The sequence below is a fragment of the Ixodes scapularis genome, unplaced genomic scaffold (genome assembly GCF_016920785.2).
Source record: "Ixodes scapularis isolate PalLabHiFi unplaced genomic scaffold, ASM1692078v2 ptg001158l_1___fragment_3__unscaffolded, whole genome shotgun sequence".
NCBI lineage: Eukaryota > Metazoa > Arthropoda > Arachnida > Ixodida > Ixodidae > Ixodes > Ixodes scapularis.
In genome coordinates this window covers 844,080-866,232 of record NW_024610108.1, presented here as the reverse complement: position 1 = coordinate 866,232, position 22,153 = coordinate 844,080, and the positions used below count along the sequence as shown (strand labels likewise).

At 48.9% G+C, this 22,153-nt stretch overlaps 1 protein-coding gene across 1 annotated transcript in view; it reads left to right on the top strand.

The window, feature by feature from the left end:
• Window positions 1-409: 409 nt before the first annotated feature.
• The window catches only part of LOC121048119 (endothelin-converting enzyme 2-like), a 45,348-nt gene continuing 23,604 nt past the window's right edge, over window positions 410-22,153 (top strand). The window contains exons 1-2 of the mRNA XM_040504042.1: window positions 410-423; window positions 7,789-7,927. Coding sequence (XP_040359976.1) covers window positions 7,802-7,927 — 126 coding nt within the window. The 5' untranslated portion in view covers window positions 410-423; window positions 7,789-7,801. The remainder of the gene's footprint in view (window positions 424-7,788; window positions 7,928-22,153) is intronic.

Sequence of the window (22,153 nt, the reverse complement as noted above, 5' to 3'; positions counted from 1 at the left end):
GGACCCCTCCATCAAATCGTTGACGATGGGCGACAGACTGGTTACGTTCCGAGACATCCTCGATCATTACGCCGGCGAAAGGATGCGCTACCCTCCGGCGCATCCATCGCTGGACAAAAGACAAGCGGTAGCTTGGCGCGACTACAGACAGGCACCTACCCTAGTCCTGCCCAGCTCAGCCGATGGTGTCCGGATCGCTACAAGGGAGACTGCCAGCTATGCGGTGCAAGGGCGACTCTTCGCCACATTGTTTGGGAATGCAGCCGGCTCGACCGCAAAGCCCAGCCACTACTAAAAAAGATCACCAACCAAGAGAGCTGGGAAGCTCTTCTTCTCTGCACCGACCTTAAGGTGCAGGAACAAGTCGTCCCACTGGCCGAGGACGCCGCTGGAGTCCAAGGGATTCTGGCCGTCGCCTAAGAGGTGATTGAAAGGGGACTCCTAGATGGGCCTCCGACCAATCGCTTAGTCTTTCTGGGCGCAATTAAAGGTTGCCTGCTGCTGCTGCTGCTTGTCGGTTATGCTTGATGGTGATAAGCCAACAGTGCGTATTTGCTGTGCATCACAGGCAAATTTCAAAAATCCAGCTCACACTACTCTTTAATTTCAATGAGTTACTGTCACTTTTGAAACGACAATCTATTTAATTGGTATCATAACCTTTACAATAAACACACGTGTGTTGATTGTATCTTTATTGCTTCTCTTGGGTCACAAAAATGACAACCATCCACAAGATCGCACTGGCTAAATTTCTCGTCTACAGTGGGTAACAATGTTACCATACTCTGTCAGACTAAACGCCTGCTGTCTAAACAAGTAACGATTCATTGCAGGGCATCGAAAAGTGTTCTTATGACTGTCCGATGACTGACATGCAATTCTAGAAACTTGGTGTGAAAAGGTAAAATATCTAATTGATACAACAAAATGCTATCAGCAACCCATCCAGATTTTATTGCGTGATTGACAGTAGCTACAAACCGCAACTAATTGTCAACTAAAGACATAGGTACTAAGCGTGCACTAACTTCGAAGCGGTAGAAACCCTGAAGTTTTAACGTCAACTCACCACCATGTTGTTAATGGCAAAGTGGTGTTTGCGGCAAAGGCAGAGTATTGGAGTCCTTCAGAATGGTGACGGTCTCCTTCAGACCGATGTTGACGGTGACGAAGGTTCATTTAGAGTCTAAGTTTAGTCAACGCACCCCAGGACGTCGGTGTGCTTGTCGTGGTGGCGACGAAAGCCTTCTTTCGCACATGCCTCAGCTGCCTCGGTCCGGCGTTTTGTGGACCCAGACGTCTCTTCCCAGCCCGGTTGACAGCGACACTCGCAACGGCCTTCACGGCTCGTTATGGGCATTCGTTATGTGATCATGGGTGGCAACCACGCCCTTGTAGTTCTCCGCTCCGAAAAATCTCAGTGCGATTGAATTATAAGCTGCTGCTCGACGGTCACCATCTCTCATCGTCGCTGTCTCTCGTTGCGCAGCTGGTCGCACTGCGATCACACGGTGCTTTTCTACAAGCGGTATTGTCGTCAGAAACAGTCGTCGTGAATCGCGAAGGCAAACCGGGTGCTCGCAGAAAACCCGTCATTGTACGCGTTGGTCGACCCATCGTTGAGTAACAAGCATCGCCGCCATTTTCTACGCTCTAGAATTTTTCCGAAAGCTTGTTCCTCTTCGTGCAATAGAAACAGAAGTTAAAAGCACGAGCGCATCACCCCGAACGATCTTGCACGAACGTTGGCTTGCACTGCGCAAGCGCGCCTGCTCGACAGGGACGTTGAAAGCCCGGAGCACGTTTTTGTAGCTCCTACACCCGCACTAGCTCGCACTTATAGTGAAACAGAAAGTAGGGTGTGTCGAGTAATACCGCAGTTAATCTAGTGACGCGACTTCCGCTATGTGCTACGTAGGTCGGATGTGGTCATACGTCACTTTGTCGTCACGGTCCGAACTCGAAGAGCGACAGTTACGGCAAACGGTTGATTTCGTGTTTCTCGAACGTTCCCATGGGAACCGCGGGGAATTATCACGCGGGCTGTGGCCAATAGGAGCGCGCGGATCGTAGGGTGGAGGAGTTTTCGAGAAACACGAACGTGAATGTTTGTGACCAGAATAGCACCCCAATAGGAACTTACACCAAATCTGAGGGTAATAAAGTACTTTGAGCATTCAAACAGAACTAGCTGAGCAGTATATGTGTAGTACAAGCTTTAGCTTTTGATGCACCCTTAACTTTCGATACGCTCAACGCTAGTGTACCGAATTTTGCGCTCGATTTAAAGAGCCTGGCCACTCCTTGAATCACCTAGTATACACGTTTGCAAGAAAGGCTCCTGTGCGCTGCCATTTTGAGCAATGCTGGCGCCCTGTACCGTTTCCGCCAAGCTGGGGTGCGCCAGGGGCACGTCATGGGGTGCGCGATGACAAGATGGTGCCGTTTGCTGCATCGCCGATGACTTACGTTAGCGGCACACTTACTGTCTCGGAACGCAGGAGGAGGTATCCACACAGAATCTTAGCGTCACATATTGTAGGACGGGGCGGGGCATCTTTCAGGGTTGGAGCTGACTTTTTAACGATCGCAGCTTCTGTTCCTGCATGTTGTGGAAGCCAGAGCTGCCGCGAGCGCAGCCATCGTTGATGCAAAGGCCATGCGACTTTTGGCGCATTCTGAAGAGAGCGCCTTGAGACTTTAGATCTTTTTAAAATTTTCGATTTGTTACCGCTTTAGGCATTTTATTTAATTCTCCTTGCTATTCCGCTGTCGAAGACGACACTTGTACGTTTTATAATTATTTTTTAAAATTTCTTTCTGCGCTCAGTGGTCTACGCTTCGGCGAGAGACGCTTGGCAACATTGTACGACAACCAGCGAACATCCTGGCTGGTGAGTAAATCCGCCTCACCTTGGCGCGCGGTTCGAGGTTAAGCCGGGATCCCACTTGCAAAGGTGTATACGCACCTTCGTACTTAGATCGAATCTGGCGTAATATAGTGAGTACCTAGGTGAACATTTTCGGCATAACTTGGCTTTTTAGATTTGTACTTGTAAATATCTTAGTTATTTCAATTTGCGAACATGCATCACCCTTGCTAATTGGCGATTTCTCAGTGAATATGACAAAGTAGTATTTTATACTCTACTCGCCGTTGTCCAGCTACTCTATTGGTCTTTTTCTGACGCTCTGCGTGCTTACTCATAATAGTTCCCCCACGCGCCCCTGCGTACTGTTTTCTTGTCCAGACTAGAGACACATAAAATTGTTCATCACATAAAAGAAGGAATAACAAACTTGTATGTGTTCGAGAAAAAAAATATGTCAGGAACATGGTGTGTGTGTGTGTTTTTTTAAAATCAGCTTTAAAATCGATTTTTTTAACACTCTCCCAAATCAATTATACGTAGACATGGCTTGGAGAAAAACTTGAGGACGACGCTCTTGTGAGATAGAGCGGCTGCCAAAGTTCGGCTGTCTCTCTGAGGCCACTACGATCTTTCTTTTAAGGTACAATCTTGTAGTTATATTTATCATCAGAAAAAAGGTCACATTTAGTCATTTCGATCGTTCTATTCTCGAGGGCTACTTTTTGAAACAGTTCAACAACAGCGAAAACATGCTTGGGTGTCTCAGTGATGCGTCAACGTAAAAAAGGTCCTGCAACATTTTTTTTAACTTTCTGTAAATACCGTAAAGAGCCAATCCTTGATGTTGATAACTTGTACAATCACCCATAACTTTTCCTATCCGCTCAATTTCAGACGCAGAAAAATAAAGGAATGAAACAACTTTCCCCTTCTGAACTCGCTATAGGAAGAATGGTCACTTGATCTGACGCTAACTATAATCCTTCAGTGTTCATCGCAGTCATGCGCTCGAGTTGCCAAAGAATAAAGCATGGTTGCGTTTCAGACATTGTTAGAGTTCCGATATTCTCATCTTTAAGGGAACCCGAGTCATGATCCGAATGTTTGGCGATGCTGATTGTCACGAACCCGAGCACTCAGCTCGGACTTATCACATTCGAGTACGTCACGGCACCACGTGACTCGCGATGAGAAGTCATGATGTCATGTGACGTCACGGTGTCAACAGCTAATAAATCTAGTGATTTTCTTTATTTTAGTATACTTGACGCAGAGAGTCACGTCACTACGCCACAGAGCCAGGTAACGTGACATTTTCTGACAGCATGGCGACACCACGACGTCAAGTGACCATGTGACAAATGATTAATCGTAGTGCTAATAAAAAACACAAGGAAAACCCACAATTTCTCATACATTGGAATTCTGTATACCGCAATTGTAAAAAAATACCTAGCTGCCAATATTTATTTCTAAAACATTGTTTTGTAATAAAAACAAATATATCCGTGAACCGTTTGAACCGGTTACTGTTATATTTCTTTCGGTTCAGTTCCGCTTTAGTTCAATGATTTCGCCGAAGATCTGGATCGGTTCGGTTCCGTCTCGGCCCTCTGATTTCAGCTGTGAGGCGACACGACTCCCACAGAAGTCGTGCGGCAATCCGACTTCGTCTGTTTTTTGTTTTTCTTTTTTTGCCGGAGGGAAAGTTTTTTTTGTCAAATTTCGGCCGTGTCCTCCACGGGGCCATGAGCATGCTCACCACGTGGGTTCGGACAGCCACTCACAGCTCTGTTGGCTGTCGGTCAATCGCTCAAGGCCTCCGCTGCTCTTCAGGTCCCAAAAATGGGAAAGGGAAGGGCTCTGGTTCAAACTTTTACCTGATTAGATCTGACTAGTCTGGCGGGTTGCGTCACAAAATAACACAGGGTGACGGTGGGCGCGGGCAGGTCTCAAAACACAAAGGTACTGTACAAAGCCCTTACCCTGGTGTAAGATCGAATAGATTTTGGAGCCCATCGAAGGATGTTAGGGCCCGGGTGACAGCATCGGCAGGTGGAAAGGGGCGTGAAAACTGAAAAGCACCAAGGTCATCAAAAAATCGGAGGAAGCCAGGAGGAAAATCGTGATGTTGGCTTGGTGGTGTTCAAGCACACATCCGACTACCGGACGATTCACTTCCAAAATTTATGCCGGGGTCGTTTCGCCTCACGATTTCCAAGGTGTCCTGTTTGGACAGGCCTTTAGTAGAGGAGAGCGTGTTTTCGTGAGTCAGCGCAGTGCAAGTAGCCCCACGTGCTAAACGAAAATCGCCGAATAAACAAGGACAACGAAGTATACAAGACGAACTGCATGCTCAAATAAGGGTTTATTGAAACAAAGGCAGTTTATTAATGTCATTTTTCTGGCTATTTCTTTAGAAAGTAAAACTATGTATCTCTCAGGTAGATTGACGTGGCACTAACGCACTTGCTTTCTTCATGTTTCCGGACACAAAAGGGATCCTAATATCCTAAAGCACGTTTATGTGCGTATCTCCCGAGAATTGTTGTTTGTGCCATATCTAGGTCACATTGGCCCTTATACCGATGCGCTGCCAGAATTCCCTGCAGGGAGGATGTTACTGACCATGCATTTTATCTTGCTTCCTTGTTATCTTGTTATTCGCGGCCCGTGGAATGTCTTAACGGACTGCCGAATATGGCCTTCGTCGATATGTCGTGCGGTGGACGGCGCAAAGCCACCGATTGTCCCGCGAACAGTCATCGCTGTAATATCAAGTTTCAAGTTTCAAATTTCTTTATTCCTCTTCATACAAGAAGAGAGGGAGGAGGGAAAAAAGCAGTACAAAACTGCTTGACAGTGCCCTCTCCTCCCCCAACAGCAACAGCAGAAGAGGCACTCAAAACAAAAAAAAAAACGCTCTCAAGAGTACACAGTCAGATTTCTCACGAAACTAGTAAAGATAATATGCGTTTGTTAGAAGAGTTTTCAATTGTAATATTACGCGACAAAAAATAGTTTAACATTTTGGGCAGCTGGTTTCTGATTTCCATAGTTTGTTCTCGAGCGCGGGACCGTCCAGGCGTCGGCATGGCGGGTGGCATACGAAGTGTTTTGTGAGTGAAGGCAGGAAAGAGAAAGAAGACTGTTTCCCGGGTGGTTTATCGCAGTTTTATATGCCAGGGCAAGTTTATACTCATAATGATTCGTGATTGGAACAATTCCTAATTTCTTGAATAGTGGTGCCGCGTGGCTATCATGTGCTTCGTTGCACAAAATACGAACTACTTTTTTCTGAAGTATATGAATACGACGAATATTTGCAGAAGTAGTATTTCCCCATACCAAGAAACAATAATTAAAACAAGAGTAGATTAAAGAGTTATAAAGAAGTCGTAGTACAGACTGGGGTAAGGTTTTTCTATGCTTATAAATTATACCCACCACCTTCGATAGTTTTTTCGCTATCATCTGAACTGTTTCATCCCATCGCATGTATTCATTAAACATGACACCAAGAACTTTGACGTTCTGCACAATTTCTATACCACGTGAATCTAATGAGAGAATCTGACTTCCGCTCATTTTTACCCCCTTTGACCTGAAAACAACAGCTTTTGTTTTATTACTATTTATCACTAAAGAGTTCTGGACTGTCCACGTATAAAGTTTTTCTAGAAATGTATTACCTGTCTTCATAATGTCCGAAATATCGGACCCTGCAAAAAATATACTAGCATCATCTGCATAGATTATCATGTTTGCTTCATCGTCAATGTTAGCTATGTCGTTAATATACAGGTTAAATAAAAGAGGCCCTGAAATACTACCTTGTGGAACACCTGCATTAAGTTTTCTAGACTCAGAACGTTGGCAATTTATTACAACTCTTTGAAAGCGAAACTGTAAGTAACTCTCGAGTATTTTCAGGGCTATTCCCCGAATACCAGAAAGTTCTAGTTCTTGAAGAAGAGTTTTATGATTAATGCGATCAAAAGCTTTTGAAAAATCGATAAAGATTCCCAATGTGAGAAGTTTATTTTCAATGTTGTTTAGAATTCTCTCTTTTTGGTTAACTAACGCTAACTCTGTCGAGTACCCTTTCCGAAACCCGTACTGCCGGGGACTGAGAATTGAGTGTTTGTCGAAAAAAGTGTAAAGTCTTTTATGTATGATTTTTTCCAATCCTTTTGAAAATATTGGTAAAATGGACACTGGCCTGTAATTACTAAGATCGTTCCTATCACCTTCTTTATATATGACAGAAACTTTTGCTATCTGCATTTTACGCGGAAAAACACCAGTCTCGAGACATACATTAAATATATGAGTTAAATCGCTGTCATATCGATATAATAACGACCACAGACCGTTGCGTTGGAGTGCGTTGGACTGTGTTGCGTCGACAAACAGCCGCGAGTCGCCGGGTCACCCGTGCTTCGTGTTCCGCGTGCCAAGTCGAGGAGTAGCTCGGCAAGCAATCGCAGCGCGGTACACCGCTCTCACACCACAAAGCGCCGCTGCTGCTGCAGCTCGCCTCGTCACTCGCCTTCGTGACCACTAATATCTACGCAAACCGAGGGTCCCATCGTTCACAGCCTGTCCTTTTCAGGAGAGCAGGTATGGCGGGAAACTAAAACATCAGTTTCGGTTTCGTAGTTCTATTTTACACGAAATAATAAGCTTCATATAATTGTATGAAATGATTGAGCATATTGCTAGGTCACTATAAAATCGAAAAAAAAAATTTTTCTTTTTTTTTTAAGGAAGAAAAGTTTAAACGCGCACTTATGGTCCATTTAGAAAAAAGAAAAAAAAACGAATATGTAATGCAATACTCGCGACGCACGGGCCTTTGCTTCGTTCCTTTCTGCTTTCCGAGGCAAATGGCGGCTGACTCGCTTGACAGGAAAGCCCCGGCTATGGAGGCAAGGAAGGAGCCACCTGCGGCTCGACTGCCGCAGTCGTCGCACAAGTTATCCTTGCGGCAGCCCTTGGGTTCGCTCTTGGCCAAGTCTCTGCGGGTCACAAAGATGCTCAAGGACCGGGTACGTGAGCTACGAACGATCCTACGAACTAACCTAACCTAACCTAACCTCGCCGGACCTTTCTGGCTCGTGTTCGTCAGATTGCATGCTGTCGAAGGGCCATGTTGCGCCTTGATGTCATCCCATGATGTTAAGCAGTTACATGACGTCTTAATATCATGTGGCGTTAAGGTGTCTTGTGACGCAAAAGTCTCACTTGATATCATGGTGTTACGTGGCGTGACGTTGAAATTTCAACGTTAAATTTAGAGGGTAAATATCTGAGCTAAATTTAGAGATAAATAGGCTGCTCGTTACAATTTTCATCATGTGCTATCGCATCGTCCTAGGGTTCGATAAAACGTCGAGGCAATCTTTTACTTTAATCCCGACTCGCCGAGCGTCACGCGATGCCAAATACCAACACACAGTGCCTGCGATCTTTGACCAAGTTCCATATGATGCCGTCGTTCCCAGAAGGGTCACACATAACTTACTCCAGTCGTCCGCACTTTTGAAATTGTATCTTGGGGAACTAGTGGTCGACATCGGTGCTCCCGTTTGTAAATTCGGTCATCGTGGCAGGCGAGACGAATGTTTTTGTTGGGCCAGGATTAGAACAGTCCCTGCCAGCTAAAGCCTCTCCAGATTTGGTGTACGTACTCGCCGCTGGAGCGAATAACACCTTTGTTATTATTATTATTATTATTATTGTTATTATGTGCACCAAAGCGTTTTAAGAGTTCGTCTCTTAACGAAAAGCAGCATATGTCTAGGATGCTTATCCTCAACAAACTACGCATACTTTTTCATCATGGTGACTTAAATTGACCGATGTCGACTATACTCCCAGCAGAGCTTTGACGCACTCCCGATGTATTTCTAAGCCATCTTTTCGCTGAGCTCTTAATCCTAGATCTCTAAAAATGAGTCATTTTGACGTCTACGCGGACTTTTAAAGCATGCGTTGATTTAGAATCGACGAAAACACGGAACTATTTTAGGCTAGTATAAATCAACGCAAGATAATAAACCAGGAATTATAAAAATAAGAGCGCCCACACCGCTTTTACTGAAAACTGGGCTCATGTAGGCATGGGCGCTTGGTCGCTCAAACCGTGCGATTAACGTATAATTTGCGAAATTCTCGAGTTTTGAAAAAGATAATAGGGGGCGGCTGAACGAAATGAGCGCTTCCGCGGCATTTTGCGGTAAATACTAGATAGTGAACAGTTCCTGTTCTACTCGCAAGTTGTTTTACTGGAGCTTCTAATTTTAGTGTTATACTAACACTAGCAATCCCATTATTGATACGTTTTATTGCTGCGAACGAGGTGTAGAGTCCGAGGTGTCATCCTCAAAATGCTAAGATGTCACTTCCTTGCATGTGTCTAAGTTACTTGAACATGCACGTTTACAAGAGAAAGCTTAAGTTTCACCTCTAAGAGTGGAACGCGACAGCTAAACATGGCAACCCCCGCTCGTCCCCTAACCCTAAAAGCCTGTCTGCGTGGCTCATAATAAAACAAAAAGTGTCTGCGTGGAATATTCGGAAGCGTGTCTGTTTCGCAACCGAAGGGTCGTGGGTTCAAATCCCACCTCCAGTTAAAATTAATCAAAGTTTTCTTTAAAGGGGTGATGCAAAAATTTTTGTACTTTGCGCGAAAACCGCTTAAAACGGATCCCTGACGTTAATGACCTATAAATCACGCATTCGTTTTTCATCCCACGCAATCGAAGTTCCAGAAAAAAATTAAATAAAAGCGAGCACCGTTCACCCCCTCAACTCGCAGCCAGAACAAGCGGCCACGTGATCTTGAGCAGATTATATGCTGGGAATGTTGATCATAGCCACGCGCTGGGGTTGACAAAGCAGAGGACACGCGCTGAGTTCCAGACATTGTTATGGCTCGGCTATTGCCGCCGTTGCAGCGATTGGACGCGGGCCACTACCCGAATGCATGTCGGGCCATCGATTGTCAACAGCCCGGATCGTATTCGTACGCAGTCTTCGCGTCCACTGTGTGATGAGCGTTTGAATATCGTCACCACAAAGCTCGATTGCGCATTCCCGGGGATCGTACTGTTGCCATTATCCCCACAGCTCCGTCATCAAATTTCGCGAAGGAGCAAAAGGCGGCTTTGGAAGGAGAGACTGAAAGAAAAGCTCCGCTTTCATTCCTTTGAATTCCGCGGCGACGAAGACGCTTCTTGGTCAGTGGTGTTGTGTGCGAGTATTCTTGGGTCCCACTAGTGCCAGGAAGCTGGAGTAAAGTGAGGAATATTCCTACCCAATGTCGTTGCACAGCCCCTTTAAAGGCCGACGTTCACTTCGCGATTTCCACTTTTGCCCGCCTCCTTTTTTTCTATATCGTCCCCAGTTTCTAACTTGCCCAAAATACTTTACTAGGGGGAACACATTCCACTCCTCTCAAATACAATAGCCTCGGCGCGGGCAGGTTTTCTGGGCCTGGCGAGAACCATCTATTGTCGGGGAGGTCTCGGCTATCGGGCAATAAATGATGATGATGATGATGGTTGTTCTACATTCCAAATTCATCGTTGTGGAAATGCTCGTGACACGTGCCGCGCGCCACTTCTAGCAAGAACATGGCGTCTAATGACAAAGTCCACTGGGCGTTTTGGAGCGCGCCTGGATCAGTTGACCAGATCCGGACTAAAGCACGCGATCCGAACGGGGTCGCGCCGCCTACGGATCCCCTGTGGAACATGAGCACTGCTCCGGGATCGGCGGATGCCTTCCCGTGATTCAACTGCCCGGGAATTCCCTTTCCGCGGCCGCCGTGGTGGTTTGAAGACGTTTTCGCAATCTTGGCGCTAACACGTGTTCGACGCACGAGCGGCAGGAATGGCTCAGGCGCTTCTAGCAAAGATTGCCGGAATACCTGCAGCGCGGCAAATACCTTCTCTTCTCCTTCCTGGAAAAAGAACCGGCTGTCGAGCCAAGGGCTAAGCAAGCGGCCATTACGAATTCTTTTGATGTCGAGACAATCTAGCGACGTGCTTCTTCTTGTTCTGAGACAAGATAGGCGAGATCAGGCGAGATGCCCCACGAGAGAGGAAGTCACGTGTGTGCGCCAAGGGCTGGCCCGGCTGGCTTCCGCTTGAATCCCCCGAAATCGTGGTAGCGACTTTTCTCGGATCCAGATCGAGATCTGGAGCGGGAGCTAATCCAAAACGACCAGTGAAACACGTCGGTCTCGATCCCGATCGCCCAGTGAAATAGGCTCGCTCCAGAAAAGTCGATCCCGGCGCGCTCCAAAACGACCAGTGGAATTCGCCATAAAATCTAGCTCAGTGCTGGGCCAAATACTTCGCTGCGCAGTGCCGCCACGATCTTCCCAAGGGTTGCACATTGCACGTGCCTGGTGCATTGACGCACCTTGCGCTATTTTTGAAACATGAAGCGGCTTTAGAAGGAAGAGGAGACGACACAGCCGCGGCCGCCGCGAACATGCACGTGCACATGCGCGTGCACTGACGCGGACCTCCCCTCCGTCAGGGATGGGCTCGACGCTGTAGGCGTTCTGTCTAATGCAAATGAGCGGAGTGGAATCTATTCCCCCTAGTAAAGTATTTGCATGCCTCAACTTGGCTCCCCTCACAACTTAGGTGAGGGGGGCGCTGAAAGGATATCCGTTTTGTAGAAAACCGAGGTTAAACGCCGGCCTACATTTGAGACATGCAGCGGCCTTTAATTCTCATTTTCCGTCACGTTGTAATCACTTTCATTCCACTCATGATGTCACGTTTCACGTGAGCGGTGCGGGTTGTTTGAAATTCCCACGCGAGGTCACGTGGCTCTGACGTCATGACCCTATTGACCAATCAAGATGTTGATTGACCAATCAAGAGTGCTGAGACAAAAACAATTCTGCCTGTATGTCAATAACAAAAAATAAAAATATTTTCCGTCATGAATATAGCATAACTATTCCGTGCTTAACTGAGTGAAATAATATAAATACTTAGGTTTAACACTTACACCTGATCTACGATGGCATACCCAAAGTGAATATCTTTCGAAGGTGATACCAAAACATAGTGGTGCCGAGGCAAAGCATGGCCAGGTCAACACACGAAATGAAAATATCTCATCATAAAACTCTAGTTAGGCCTATTAATCAATATCCCAAAATCGCACGGGACCCTTACACCATAACGTATTGTTCCAAACTTGAGAAAATCCAGAAACGAACCGCCCGTTTTATCTTTAATAAATATCGCCGCATTAACTCGCCTACTGAAAGATGCGAGCCTGCCAACCTTCCACCACTTGAATCTAGAATTAAGTTTGATGGGTTAGTATTTATTTTCCAAATTATTCATAATAACGTTAAAATTAATAAATCCGACCACTTTAAAATCCGCAAGAGCGAATCATCAAGGCATCGCCATTAAAATGTTTATTTTACACCCATTTTTCATAATGACCGCTTTAAATGAAATTTGTTTTCCCTTTAACAAAGCAAAGGCCAGAATGATTTTTGCAATAGAGCGGTGTCATGTGCATCTCCCAGGAATTTTATTAAACTTTTCCAAAATATTGTTTGATGCCCATTATATGTCGGGATTTCTCAGTGACATTTCCCTTTTGTGTCTTGTGGTCGGTTTGCCTTGCTGCATACCCGACCCGGAGGGTTAACACGAAGCCAACGGTTTGAACAACAAGAAACTAGATTTAATAGGACATGAACGAGACGATTAACATGGTTACCACCAGTGCGTGAATCCAGGCAGCGACTCCCTGTGCACCGCCTCTGATGCGCCGTATCAAGGCGGCGCACGCGATGTGCGCGTGGCTGGCGTGACGTCGCAGCCACGCGGGAAACGTTCGGCACCTTTGCCTCGCAGTCGGGCTACTGGGATGGGGAGCCGCCAGGGTGCCCACACTTCCCCGCCCGCCCCCCCCCCCCCCCCCTCCCTCAAGCTTCGTCCGGCATGTCGATGACGAAGACGTTGTTGTGGGCGTCACGGGGGGTAGGCGCTGCTGGGCGGACTGACGTTTAAGTCCGGCCGGCGCCAGCTGGACGAGCGCGGCGGCTGCTGCCGAGCGCGGCGGCTCGGTCAGCTCCACCTTGTCGCTTGAGCTTGTTCTGGATCAGGGCTCCACGTCGTTGCTCTGGACCGCCTCCAGCAGGTGGCTGCTCTGCACGTGGTCCCTGATCCAAGCCAGCTGCCGTTCCATCCTGTAGAGGGTGGTCGCGGTCCATGGTTCCCTGGGCCGTCCCTGGCGCGCCAACGTCCTTGGTGGCCCGATCCACCATGAGACCGGCCGTCGTGTCGTTACGATGACGGCTGTGGTGACGGTTTTGTCCATGAGCCAGCTTCGTAGAAAAACAAGGAAGCAGACAACATGGGGCTCAGTTGAGGGTTGAGCCTGACGTTATCTTCGCATGCACCCCTTCCAGAAAGTTTGAAATAATGGATCTGAGGTGGGTACACAATCTTCTCCCCCCTCTCTTGAAAAGGGGGCAGATCCGTGGAAGTAGAAAAATACCCCCAAAATGCGAGAGGCGAAGCCAAGGAGACAAAAACAAGGTCCCTCTCTCTTTGGTGTCACCGACGTCACAGGTTATACCGCCGCCTTGGTACCCAAGCAGCACATAAACGTGAAGAAAACGTCGAAAGAACGTCGAAGACGTCTGTAACGTGACGTCGTACAACGTCGAAGGTCCGGACGTTACCTTCCTTCGACGTCAATGAAACCTTTAAATGTCCGCGATGAAAGGTGCACAGGAGGTCGAGGGGACGTTCCAAATGACGTTTGTTGCACGTCACATGCACGTCTCAGTGGGCCGTTGCGTCCTCCCTCGACGTCGATGATAGGTGTGTTTAGGACCTCCGGACTACCAATGACGTTCACAGAACTTCGAGAAACCTTTCCAAATTACGTTCCATTGCCGTTGTGGGAAAACGCTGTGGCTTTATTTTAACTTTGAAGACACGCGAGTGTTCGACGTTGCTAAAACGTCTTATCGTGACGTCGTGGTGACGATGACGACGTTAAAGTTGAAACATGACGTCGCCAGCACGTCACGGACAGGACGATAATGGGACGCCATTTATGAACTTCAGTTCAACGTCAAAGAAACGTGAGCGTTGGACGTTGTGAGAACGTCGTGCATCGACGTCGTGGGAAGTTGACGACGTTTGAGTTGAAATACAACGTCGTCACAACGTCACTGATTGGACTCTAATGGAACGTTATATAAGGACGTCACCTCAACATCGAAAAAACGTGATCGAAGTCATGCGGGACGTCACGGACGTCCGGGACTTTTTCTCGACGTTTCCACGACGTTTTGTGCTGCCTGGGTAGAGACGAGGGGGGTTCCGGAACGGGAATGCCGTCAGTGCCGTTCCGGTATTGCGAGGAATGTTCGTCTTCTGCTCGAAGAAATCGTTTAAGGTCGGTGACATGAACAGGTCCGGTTTCCTCACTAGACTCAGAGTTAACTAGTTTCTAAGTGAGTGGCGAGCACTTTTCATGCACGCGAAACGGACCTTCCCACCTGTTGGCGAGGGAGGCTGCAAAGCCTCGAGCGGCGTCACTTAGTGGGTGAGTACACCGGAGTACAAAATCTCCCACTTCGAACTGCAAGTCACGTCGCCCCTGGTTGTACTGTTCTGCCTGCTGTACTCGGGCGACGTCGAGATTTTCTCGGGCCTCTCGAAGGTTATCGGAGAAGCGCTTTCGCAGGTCCTCTGCGAACTTCACGTAGGGGCGAAGCCTTCTTTCAGACTCTGTAGAAAGGAGACTGTTAAAAAGCGGGAACGCAAGCTCCTTGCCGAAATTCAATTGAGCAGGAGTGAGACCCGTTGACCGATTAGTGGTTGTACGGGTTGCGAATGCCAGCTCGGGCAGTTTCGCGTCCCAGTCCTTGCGGCGCTCGGTGTAGGCCACTAGCATCATCTTAAAAATTGCGATTTACCCTTTCCGTGATGTTTGCTTGCGGGTGGTACGGGGAAGTTCTTTTGTGCTTGATTCCCAGTACCGCACATGCGTCCACAAACACCTTACTCGTGAGATGGGAGGCATTATCGCTTACAAGCTGTGCAGGAAAGCCAAACCTAGCGAATGTTTCCAGTAGACACTCCCAGATTTTTTGCGAATCTAGCTTCCGCAAAGGGAATAACTCGACCCACTTCGTGCAGTGGTCGGTTACCACGAATAGGTACTGATTGCCACGGGTACTACGTGGGAAGGGGCCCATGACGTCACAGCAACAAATCTGCCAAGGACTCTGATTCGCGATTGGTTGCATGAGACCGGGGGGCTGGCCACGACGTGGTTTTGCCTTCTGGCACACCGAGCAGCTACGAGCATATCGGAGCACATCCTGCCTCATGCCTGGCCAGGTAGCAATTTGGGATAACTTTTCGTAAGCTTTTCTCTCACTACTGTGTCCTGCCAAGGCAGAGTCATGCATGTATCGGATGAAAAGCTTACGTAGCTTGCGGGGTATCACGGTCCAGAATGCCGAGCCATCCGGATCGTCGTCGGCCTGGCAGATGTAGCGCAGCAGGAGGCCGTCGTCGCTCATCAAGTAGGAGTCGAACTCCTCGTCACTTGGGCGGTCGACTGGACCTTTTGCTGCCAGTCAAGCGGACACGCGTTGGCAGAGTCCGTCATTCAGCTGCGCCTCGCGAAGCTCCTCGCGGTTCACCAATGTACCCCACCGTGAATCTGGGGATCCTCGTGTCGTGGCCGCGACGGTCACCAAGCCATGGGTATCCTGCGAGTGTTCCTCGGGAAGTGGAGCACGAGAAGGCGCATCAGCAATTTTGTTAGTTGACCCCGGGCGGTATACAATGGAGTAGTCGTACTGTTCTAGCTTAAGCGCCCAACGAGCAAGACGTCCAGCTGGATTCTTAAGGCCCCTTAGCCATGATAGCGCTAAGTGATCAGAGTAAATCTGGAACGTTGCGCCATCTAGGTACATATCGAAGCGCTTCAAAGCATGAATAATGGCGAGACATTCACGTTCTGCGACACTGTAGTTGCGCTCGGCTGGAGTTAGCGTGTGGCTCGTGAAAGCAACTGGCCGAAGCACACCGCCATACTCCTGCAGCAAGACAGCACCCAGGCCACAGTCGCTTGCATCTGTCTGCAGAACGAACCGCTTGTTCAAGTCTGGGAGCTGTAAACAAGCGTTGTCAGTCACGGCTTTTGAAAGGGCTGCGAACGCGCATTGTTGTTGTTCGGCCCAACACCACTTGACGCCTTTTTTTTAGAAGGTGATTGAGCGGTTGCGATATCTCGAAACAGTGTAGAATGAAATCCCTGTAGAACGCAATCATTCCGAGGTATCTTTGTAGGCTCTTTACGTCATGTGGGCTTGGGTATTCCGTTAGCGCGCGTAACATATCTTCGTTGGGGCGGAGCCTGCCGTTATCCACAACGAATCCAAGGAGGTTAATCCTGGGCGCGGCTAACTGAACCTTTCCAGGATGAATCGTGAGCCCAGCATTACGCATTCGCTCAAGTACAATGCTCGAAGGTGCTCGACATGCTCTTAGATAGTTCTCGAGAAAACACTCACGTCATTCATGTATGCCATGGCAAATTCGTACTTCGAGTTCCCAAGTACAACATCCATCAGGCGTTGAAAACTGGCTGGAGAGTTAGACAAGCCAAACGGCAGTCGGGTGAACTCGAACAACCCTCTGTGGCAGATGAAAGCCATTTTTGAAACGTCTGATGGGTGAATCTTGATCTGAAGGAGCCCGCGACTGGAATCCAGCGTTGTAAACACGGTCGCGTTACCGAGCGCGTACATCGCAGAGGAAATGCTGGGGAAAGGGTAGATGTCTCGTACGGCCACATCGTTAAGCCGCCTGTAATCCACACAGAGTCTGGCTGTTCCGTCTTTTTTCGGGGTAAGAACAACGGGGAATGCCCAGGGGCTCTTCGACTCACGTACTGAACCGGTGTCGATCATTTCCTCGAGCGCCGCATCAAGGAATGCCCTTTTGTGGACGCTGATCGGTCGAGGGTTGCACCTCCGAGGCGGCGCGTCACCGGTTTCAATGCGGTGCAGCAGAATGTCAGTCATTCCAGGTGTTTTCGTGAACATCGGTGAGAAAGACTCCAGGACGGCTTGCAGCTCCTGCTTCTGCTGGCTGCTTGCGGGGCACTTTCGCAACGATTCTCGAACGCCGGCAGGCAAGACGTCTGGCACCGTGGTGAAATCTGCTGCGGTAGTCGAGTTAGGGATGCAGTCCTCCCTTTTGGTAAACGGAGTCAGCTCCGGTCGTTGTCCGAGCCGGTATTCACCACCAGAAAAGTCGAGTGTCATGCTTTCGCCTGTAATGAAGCTCGGCCCAAGATCACGGGTACCACAAGTCCTGGCATATAAAGAAATATGCTGACGCCGCCTCTTTCCATTAAACCGAATCTGCAGCCTCACGGCTCCGTCAGCTGTTATCGCTGTACCAGAAGCCAGCTGCAAACGGGTTTCGCACTCCCGGAGGCTTATCCTTTTTGCTTTGCAGAGTTCGAAAACGAAATCCCCTATGAGCGAGATAGCGGCCCCGGAATCCAAAAGTGCGGCAATGGGAAAATCCAGCAGTGAAATCGTCATGCGCGGTTCAATGATATTAGGCTCGGGCTGGATTCAACATACCGATGGAATCTGTGCCACGGCTTCACTGCTCCCAGGGACTGCAACGGCCGTCGGCGAGTGGCTGTCTGGTTTCAGCGTCGCCGGCCGTAGTATACTTTCCCTGGTTCTGGTTCCGGCCCTTTGCCGCCGTCTCGTGCCACCTCTTCTTTGTAGTGTCCAGAAGTCTTGGACACTGGTTTCGGTGATGGCCGGGCTGCTCGCAGTGGTAGCAGCAGTCCGACGACAGTTGCCTGCTTAGGTCACCCGCACCGAGGTGCCCGTCGGACTGCCTCCAGTGATTGGGTAAAGAAGCACTATGGGAGGGTCTCCACCAGGCTTGCGACTGGCTGTTGTGGGGAGGGCTTGTTCCGTTGCGGCGGGAGTCAATGCTGCTGGGCTGCGGGTTTGCGACCGCACCGTGCCAGTTTTCGACAGCACTTGCAGGAGCAGACTGATGAAGATGGTTCGCTTGGGTGGTGATCTCCATTGGGCCCCAGCTTACGATAGGGCACGGCCAACGACCTCCCATCTGTCGTGGCGACCCCCGCCCCAAACCCTCACGGGCCTCGCTGTGACCTCCGGGGACCTCTCGGGGAGAGTTAGGCGAACATACGCTTATCCCGCACGGGAGATCATCATGCATGCCACGCCAACTCTCCTGGTTGACGTGGTGGGGAAGGGAGGTCTCGTTCGGACAGTCCACTTGCGTGGAGACCTCGGGGCCCCGCCATGCGCATGCCGGTTCGAGCGCGTACTTGGCTGGTGGTGGCGGCACGTAGTTCCGCTCGGCATGAAGAGCTTCCTCGATGAGGCGGGCGCCCCGGGCTAGCCCTTCAAGGGTCTCAAAGGTGCGGTTGATCAGGTAGACGTGGTACCTGGGGTGACACTGTCTTCTGACCCGAGCTACTCTGTCTGACTCCGGTGACTTCGGGTCCGCCCTCTTGAAGAGCTCTTGCATGACCCGAACGTACCGGACCAGACTTTCATCCGGGTGCTGCGTCCTTGCCTCGAGCTCTCGGAGAATCTGCGTCGCGTAGCCTGCAGGCAGGAACTCTTCGCGAAGCCTTGTCTGCAAGTCCGCCAGGCTGGTGAAGGGGGCCTGTGACCCCAACCAGCACCTGGCGCTAGCTTGCGACGCAAGCGGGACAATCCGCTCCACGATGAAGGCTTCCGAGGCACCGGAGGCAAGGTGGTACGTCTGCAGCTCGCCCAGGAAGTCTGCCACAGACTTGACGTCGTCGTACCCCATGTAGACCGGAACAGTCAAGTGTGGTCGGGGCTCTCGCGGTGGGGTCTCCTGCTGGCCAGGCGTGTGGGCCGGGCGCTGCATCACGGAGTCGCACATCTCCGTGACCTTCGTGAGCAGGTTCATTTGTGCCGCTGCGGCCATCGTGGCTTCCTGCTCCCGCGTGAGCATTCCCGCAAGCACAAAAAAAGAAACGCCCCCCAAAACCCAATACAAGCGCGCAAAACGATTGCCGCGCTCACAAAAACACAGTCAGAAACACGCCAATACACCAAACACGGACGTGACGGAAGCACGGAACGACGGTAGGAAACACGGGGTATGGGAAAAAAATCTTACCGAAAGAAGAAACCAAGCCCCGTGAAATTCCTGCGAGTGGTAGCATACCACGGTTGGGCGCCATTGTAGTCGGTTTGCCTTGCTGCATACCCGACCCGGAGGAATAACACGGAGCCAACGGTTTCAACAACAAGAAACTACATCTAATAGGACATGGACGAGACGATTAACATTGTTACCGACGGCGCCGGAGTCCAGGCAGCGACTCCCTGCGCGCCGCCTCTGATGCGCCTTATCAAGCGGCGCATCCGATGTGCGCGTGGCTGGCGTGACGTCGCCGCCACGCGGGAAAAGTTCGGCACCTTTGCCTCGCAGTCGGGCAACTGGGGTGGGAAGCCGCCAGGGTGCCCACAGTCTTCAAACATGAATGTGTTACTCGCGTTTTTTTTTGGGTGTCTGATATTTAAATGTTCTCATTTTAGTACATGCTTTTACTATTCATGGCATCAAGAAAGAAAAAAAAAGATTATTCATGGCATGAATTTCGCGTCTCTTTTTTTTGGCGGCTGTTTAGTTGTAAATTTATTTATTCATGTTAAAGTATATGTTGTGGTTTTTACGTTCTGAAATACACCCCTGACAATATTATTAATCGGAATAAAATAAAATAAATGAAATGCGTGAAATTGAAAAAAAAAGCTGATTTGCACACTCCTATATTTTTCGAAAACCCAGATTTAAAATTCATGCCAGAATAAATATTGGAGGGCTGTTTTGGATGACTTCAAAATCAAAAGTGTATTTAAAAACTTTCTTTCCGTCTCGTCGATGATGGCAACAACAGGCGCGAGGGCCCGTAACCGGTCAATCGGACTCTTATGGCTAAGTCGGGTGGTCATTTCTTGGCAAAATATTTTCCCATATATTCAGCAAGGGTGTTCGCGTGATCAAAAGCTGGAGAGGGAGCTTCGTTTGGGTGGCACTTCTGAAAAAAATTGTGGCAGAAAATTGCTAGCCCAATTTTCGTCCGTTCCGTCAGAGGTCGGGCAGGTTATATGCCAAATGGTATTCATTACCGTCATATCCGAATCGGTAATGGGAACCAAAGAAAAGAATGCTCGTTAATAGTGAGTTCGAGTCTCACACGAAGACATCGAGACAGACACTTTTCTTGTGTGTTCTGAAAAAAGGCAGCAAAAGCAACAATATAAAGATAAAATGTTGCAAAAAAAGTTACAAGATTTCTTTATTTTGTTTAAATAATTCCTCCAGTTTGCGCATGTTTTACCGTATTTTCCGGTGTATAAGACGCGGCTTTTTTCAAAAGTTCTTGCTGGTGCGTCTTATACAACGATGCGTCTTATACGCAAATTTTTTTTTGCGAGTTCACGCTTCTTGCCAAGACAAGCCAGGACAAGCCAGGACAAGCCGCCTCTCTTTTTCAGTCGCCATTTTCATCTTTGTTCGCTCTGCGTACGTGCGTCGTCGTGTTTTCCTGCCATCTGCCCGGTCTTGCTACAATATGCCACCGCAGTCGCGCAAGAGCTACACAGCGAAGTTTAAATTATCTGCGGTCGAGTACGCTACCGAACACGGTAACCGGGCTGCAGGTCGCCGTTTCGACGTCACCGAGAAGATGATTCGCACATGGATGATTCGCACAGAGTTGCCGCCAGAAATTGCCGAACTTTTTGACAGCGCATCCGAAGATGAAGACTTCGCAGGTTTTGAGTAGAAATAAAATGTTATGGGCGTATGAGAGAGTTCTTTCGTCGTTATTTATTTATTTTTTTTTGCAAAGGGGTGGGTGGTTGGGGCGTGTGGTGGCTTTTTCGATCACTTCACGCCGCATAAAGGCCCAACCACATGCCGCGTCGGCGTTTCCCGGTTAACGCCGAGGTCTGTCCTGTCCAGATATGCGCGTCGCTTTTTTTCGGATGGCCTTCGGGCGATGCGAGCAGGCGCCGGGAAACGCCGACTCGTCTCAGACGCGCCCGTGTGGTTGGGTCTTACGGACTTCTCACAGGTAAGGTGCATTTCGCAATGGTCGCGCAAGCGTGCTTAATTAGTTTCGTTAGCCTACGTGGATAAATTCGGGTGCGTCTTATACACGGGTGCGTCTTATATAACAACTTTTTCAATGAAAGCCTGCATATAGGGTGGGTGCGTCTTATACAAAGGTGCGTCTTATATACCGGAAAATACGGAAAGTACTTACTTTGGAACACGGCATGTAATCACACTGCTCTAAAGAAGAAAAACGTTATGAATAGTGCTGCAGAACTGGAAGACAGCGCAAAATAAATAAAGGACAAGAACGAGAAGTGAACGGAAAGAACGCTGGATGGCAACTGAAATTTATTCTTGAGAAGAACAGAAAGGAAGACATAAAATATGCAAAATATATAAAACATAATCAACCCCCTGAAGGCACACCTCTAAACACTTAAATCAATTTTCCGAATTTCTTGATAAAAGACACTTCATTTTGCCAAAGCCATGGACGGCCCACTAACACACGTGTTTGGTCTGTCGCTAGCAATAAATAACGCCTCGTCAATTTCTCGAGTCACCTTGTTGTGTTGACGAGCCAGAATCTTATTCTCCGTGAAAACCGGGGAACACGAACACCTATCACAGTGAACTGCAAGGTGTCCCGACGGTGAAGAACGGAGGGAAAGGGAATGCTCCCTGGTTCTAACCTTCACACATCTCCCCGTCTGACCTATGTACACCCTGGCACACGACAAAGGGATCAGTCACACGACGCCCGTAGCGCACGCAACATACCGGGTGCGGTGGCTAACCACACCCCAAGACCCAGATAACCCAACACGATTAACTGCGGCACAAAGACGGGTCAACTTTGAAGGAGCTGTGAACACAACGGGCACATCAAACTTTTCAGCCACCTTTCTGAGCCTATGTGAATGGGTGTGTACATACGGCAGAACAACCGGCCTAAAGGGCCATCCTCCTCCTTTTCCTCAAACTCGAAGGGCCTCTAAAAACTTTGAGAAGTGATTCCGCAACACCCACGACCACGGCCAATGTGAAGCCAGCAGAATGCAACCTGCTGGCCTGAGACTAAAA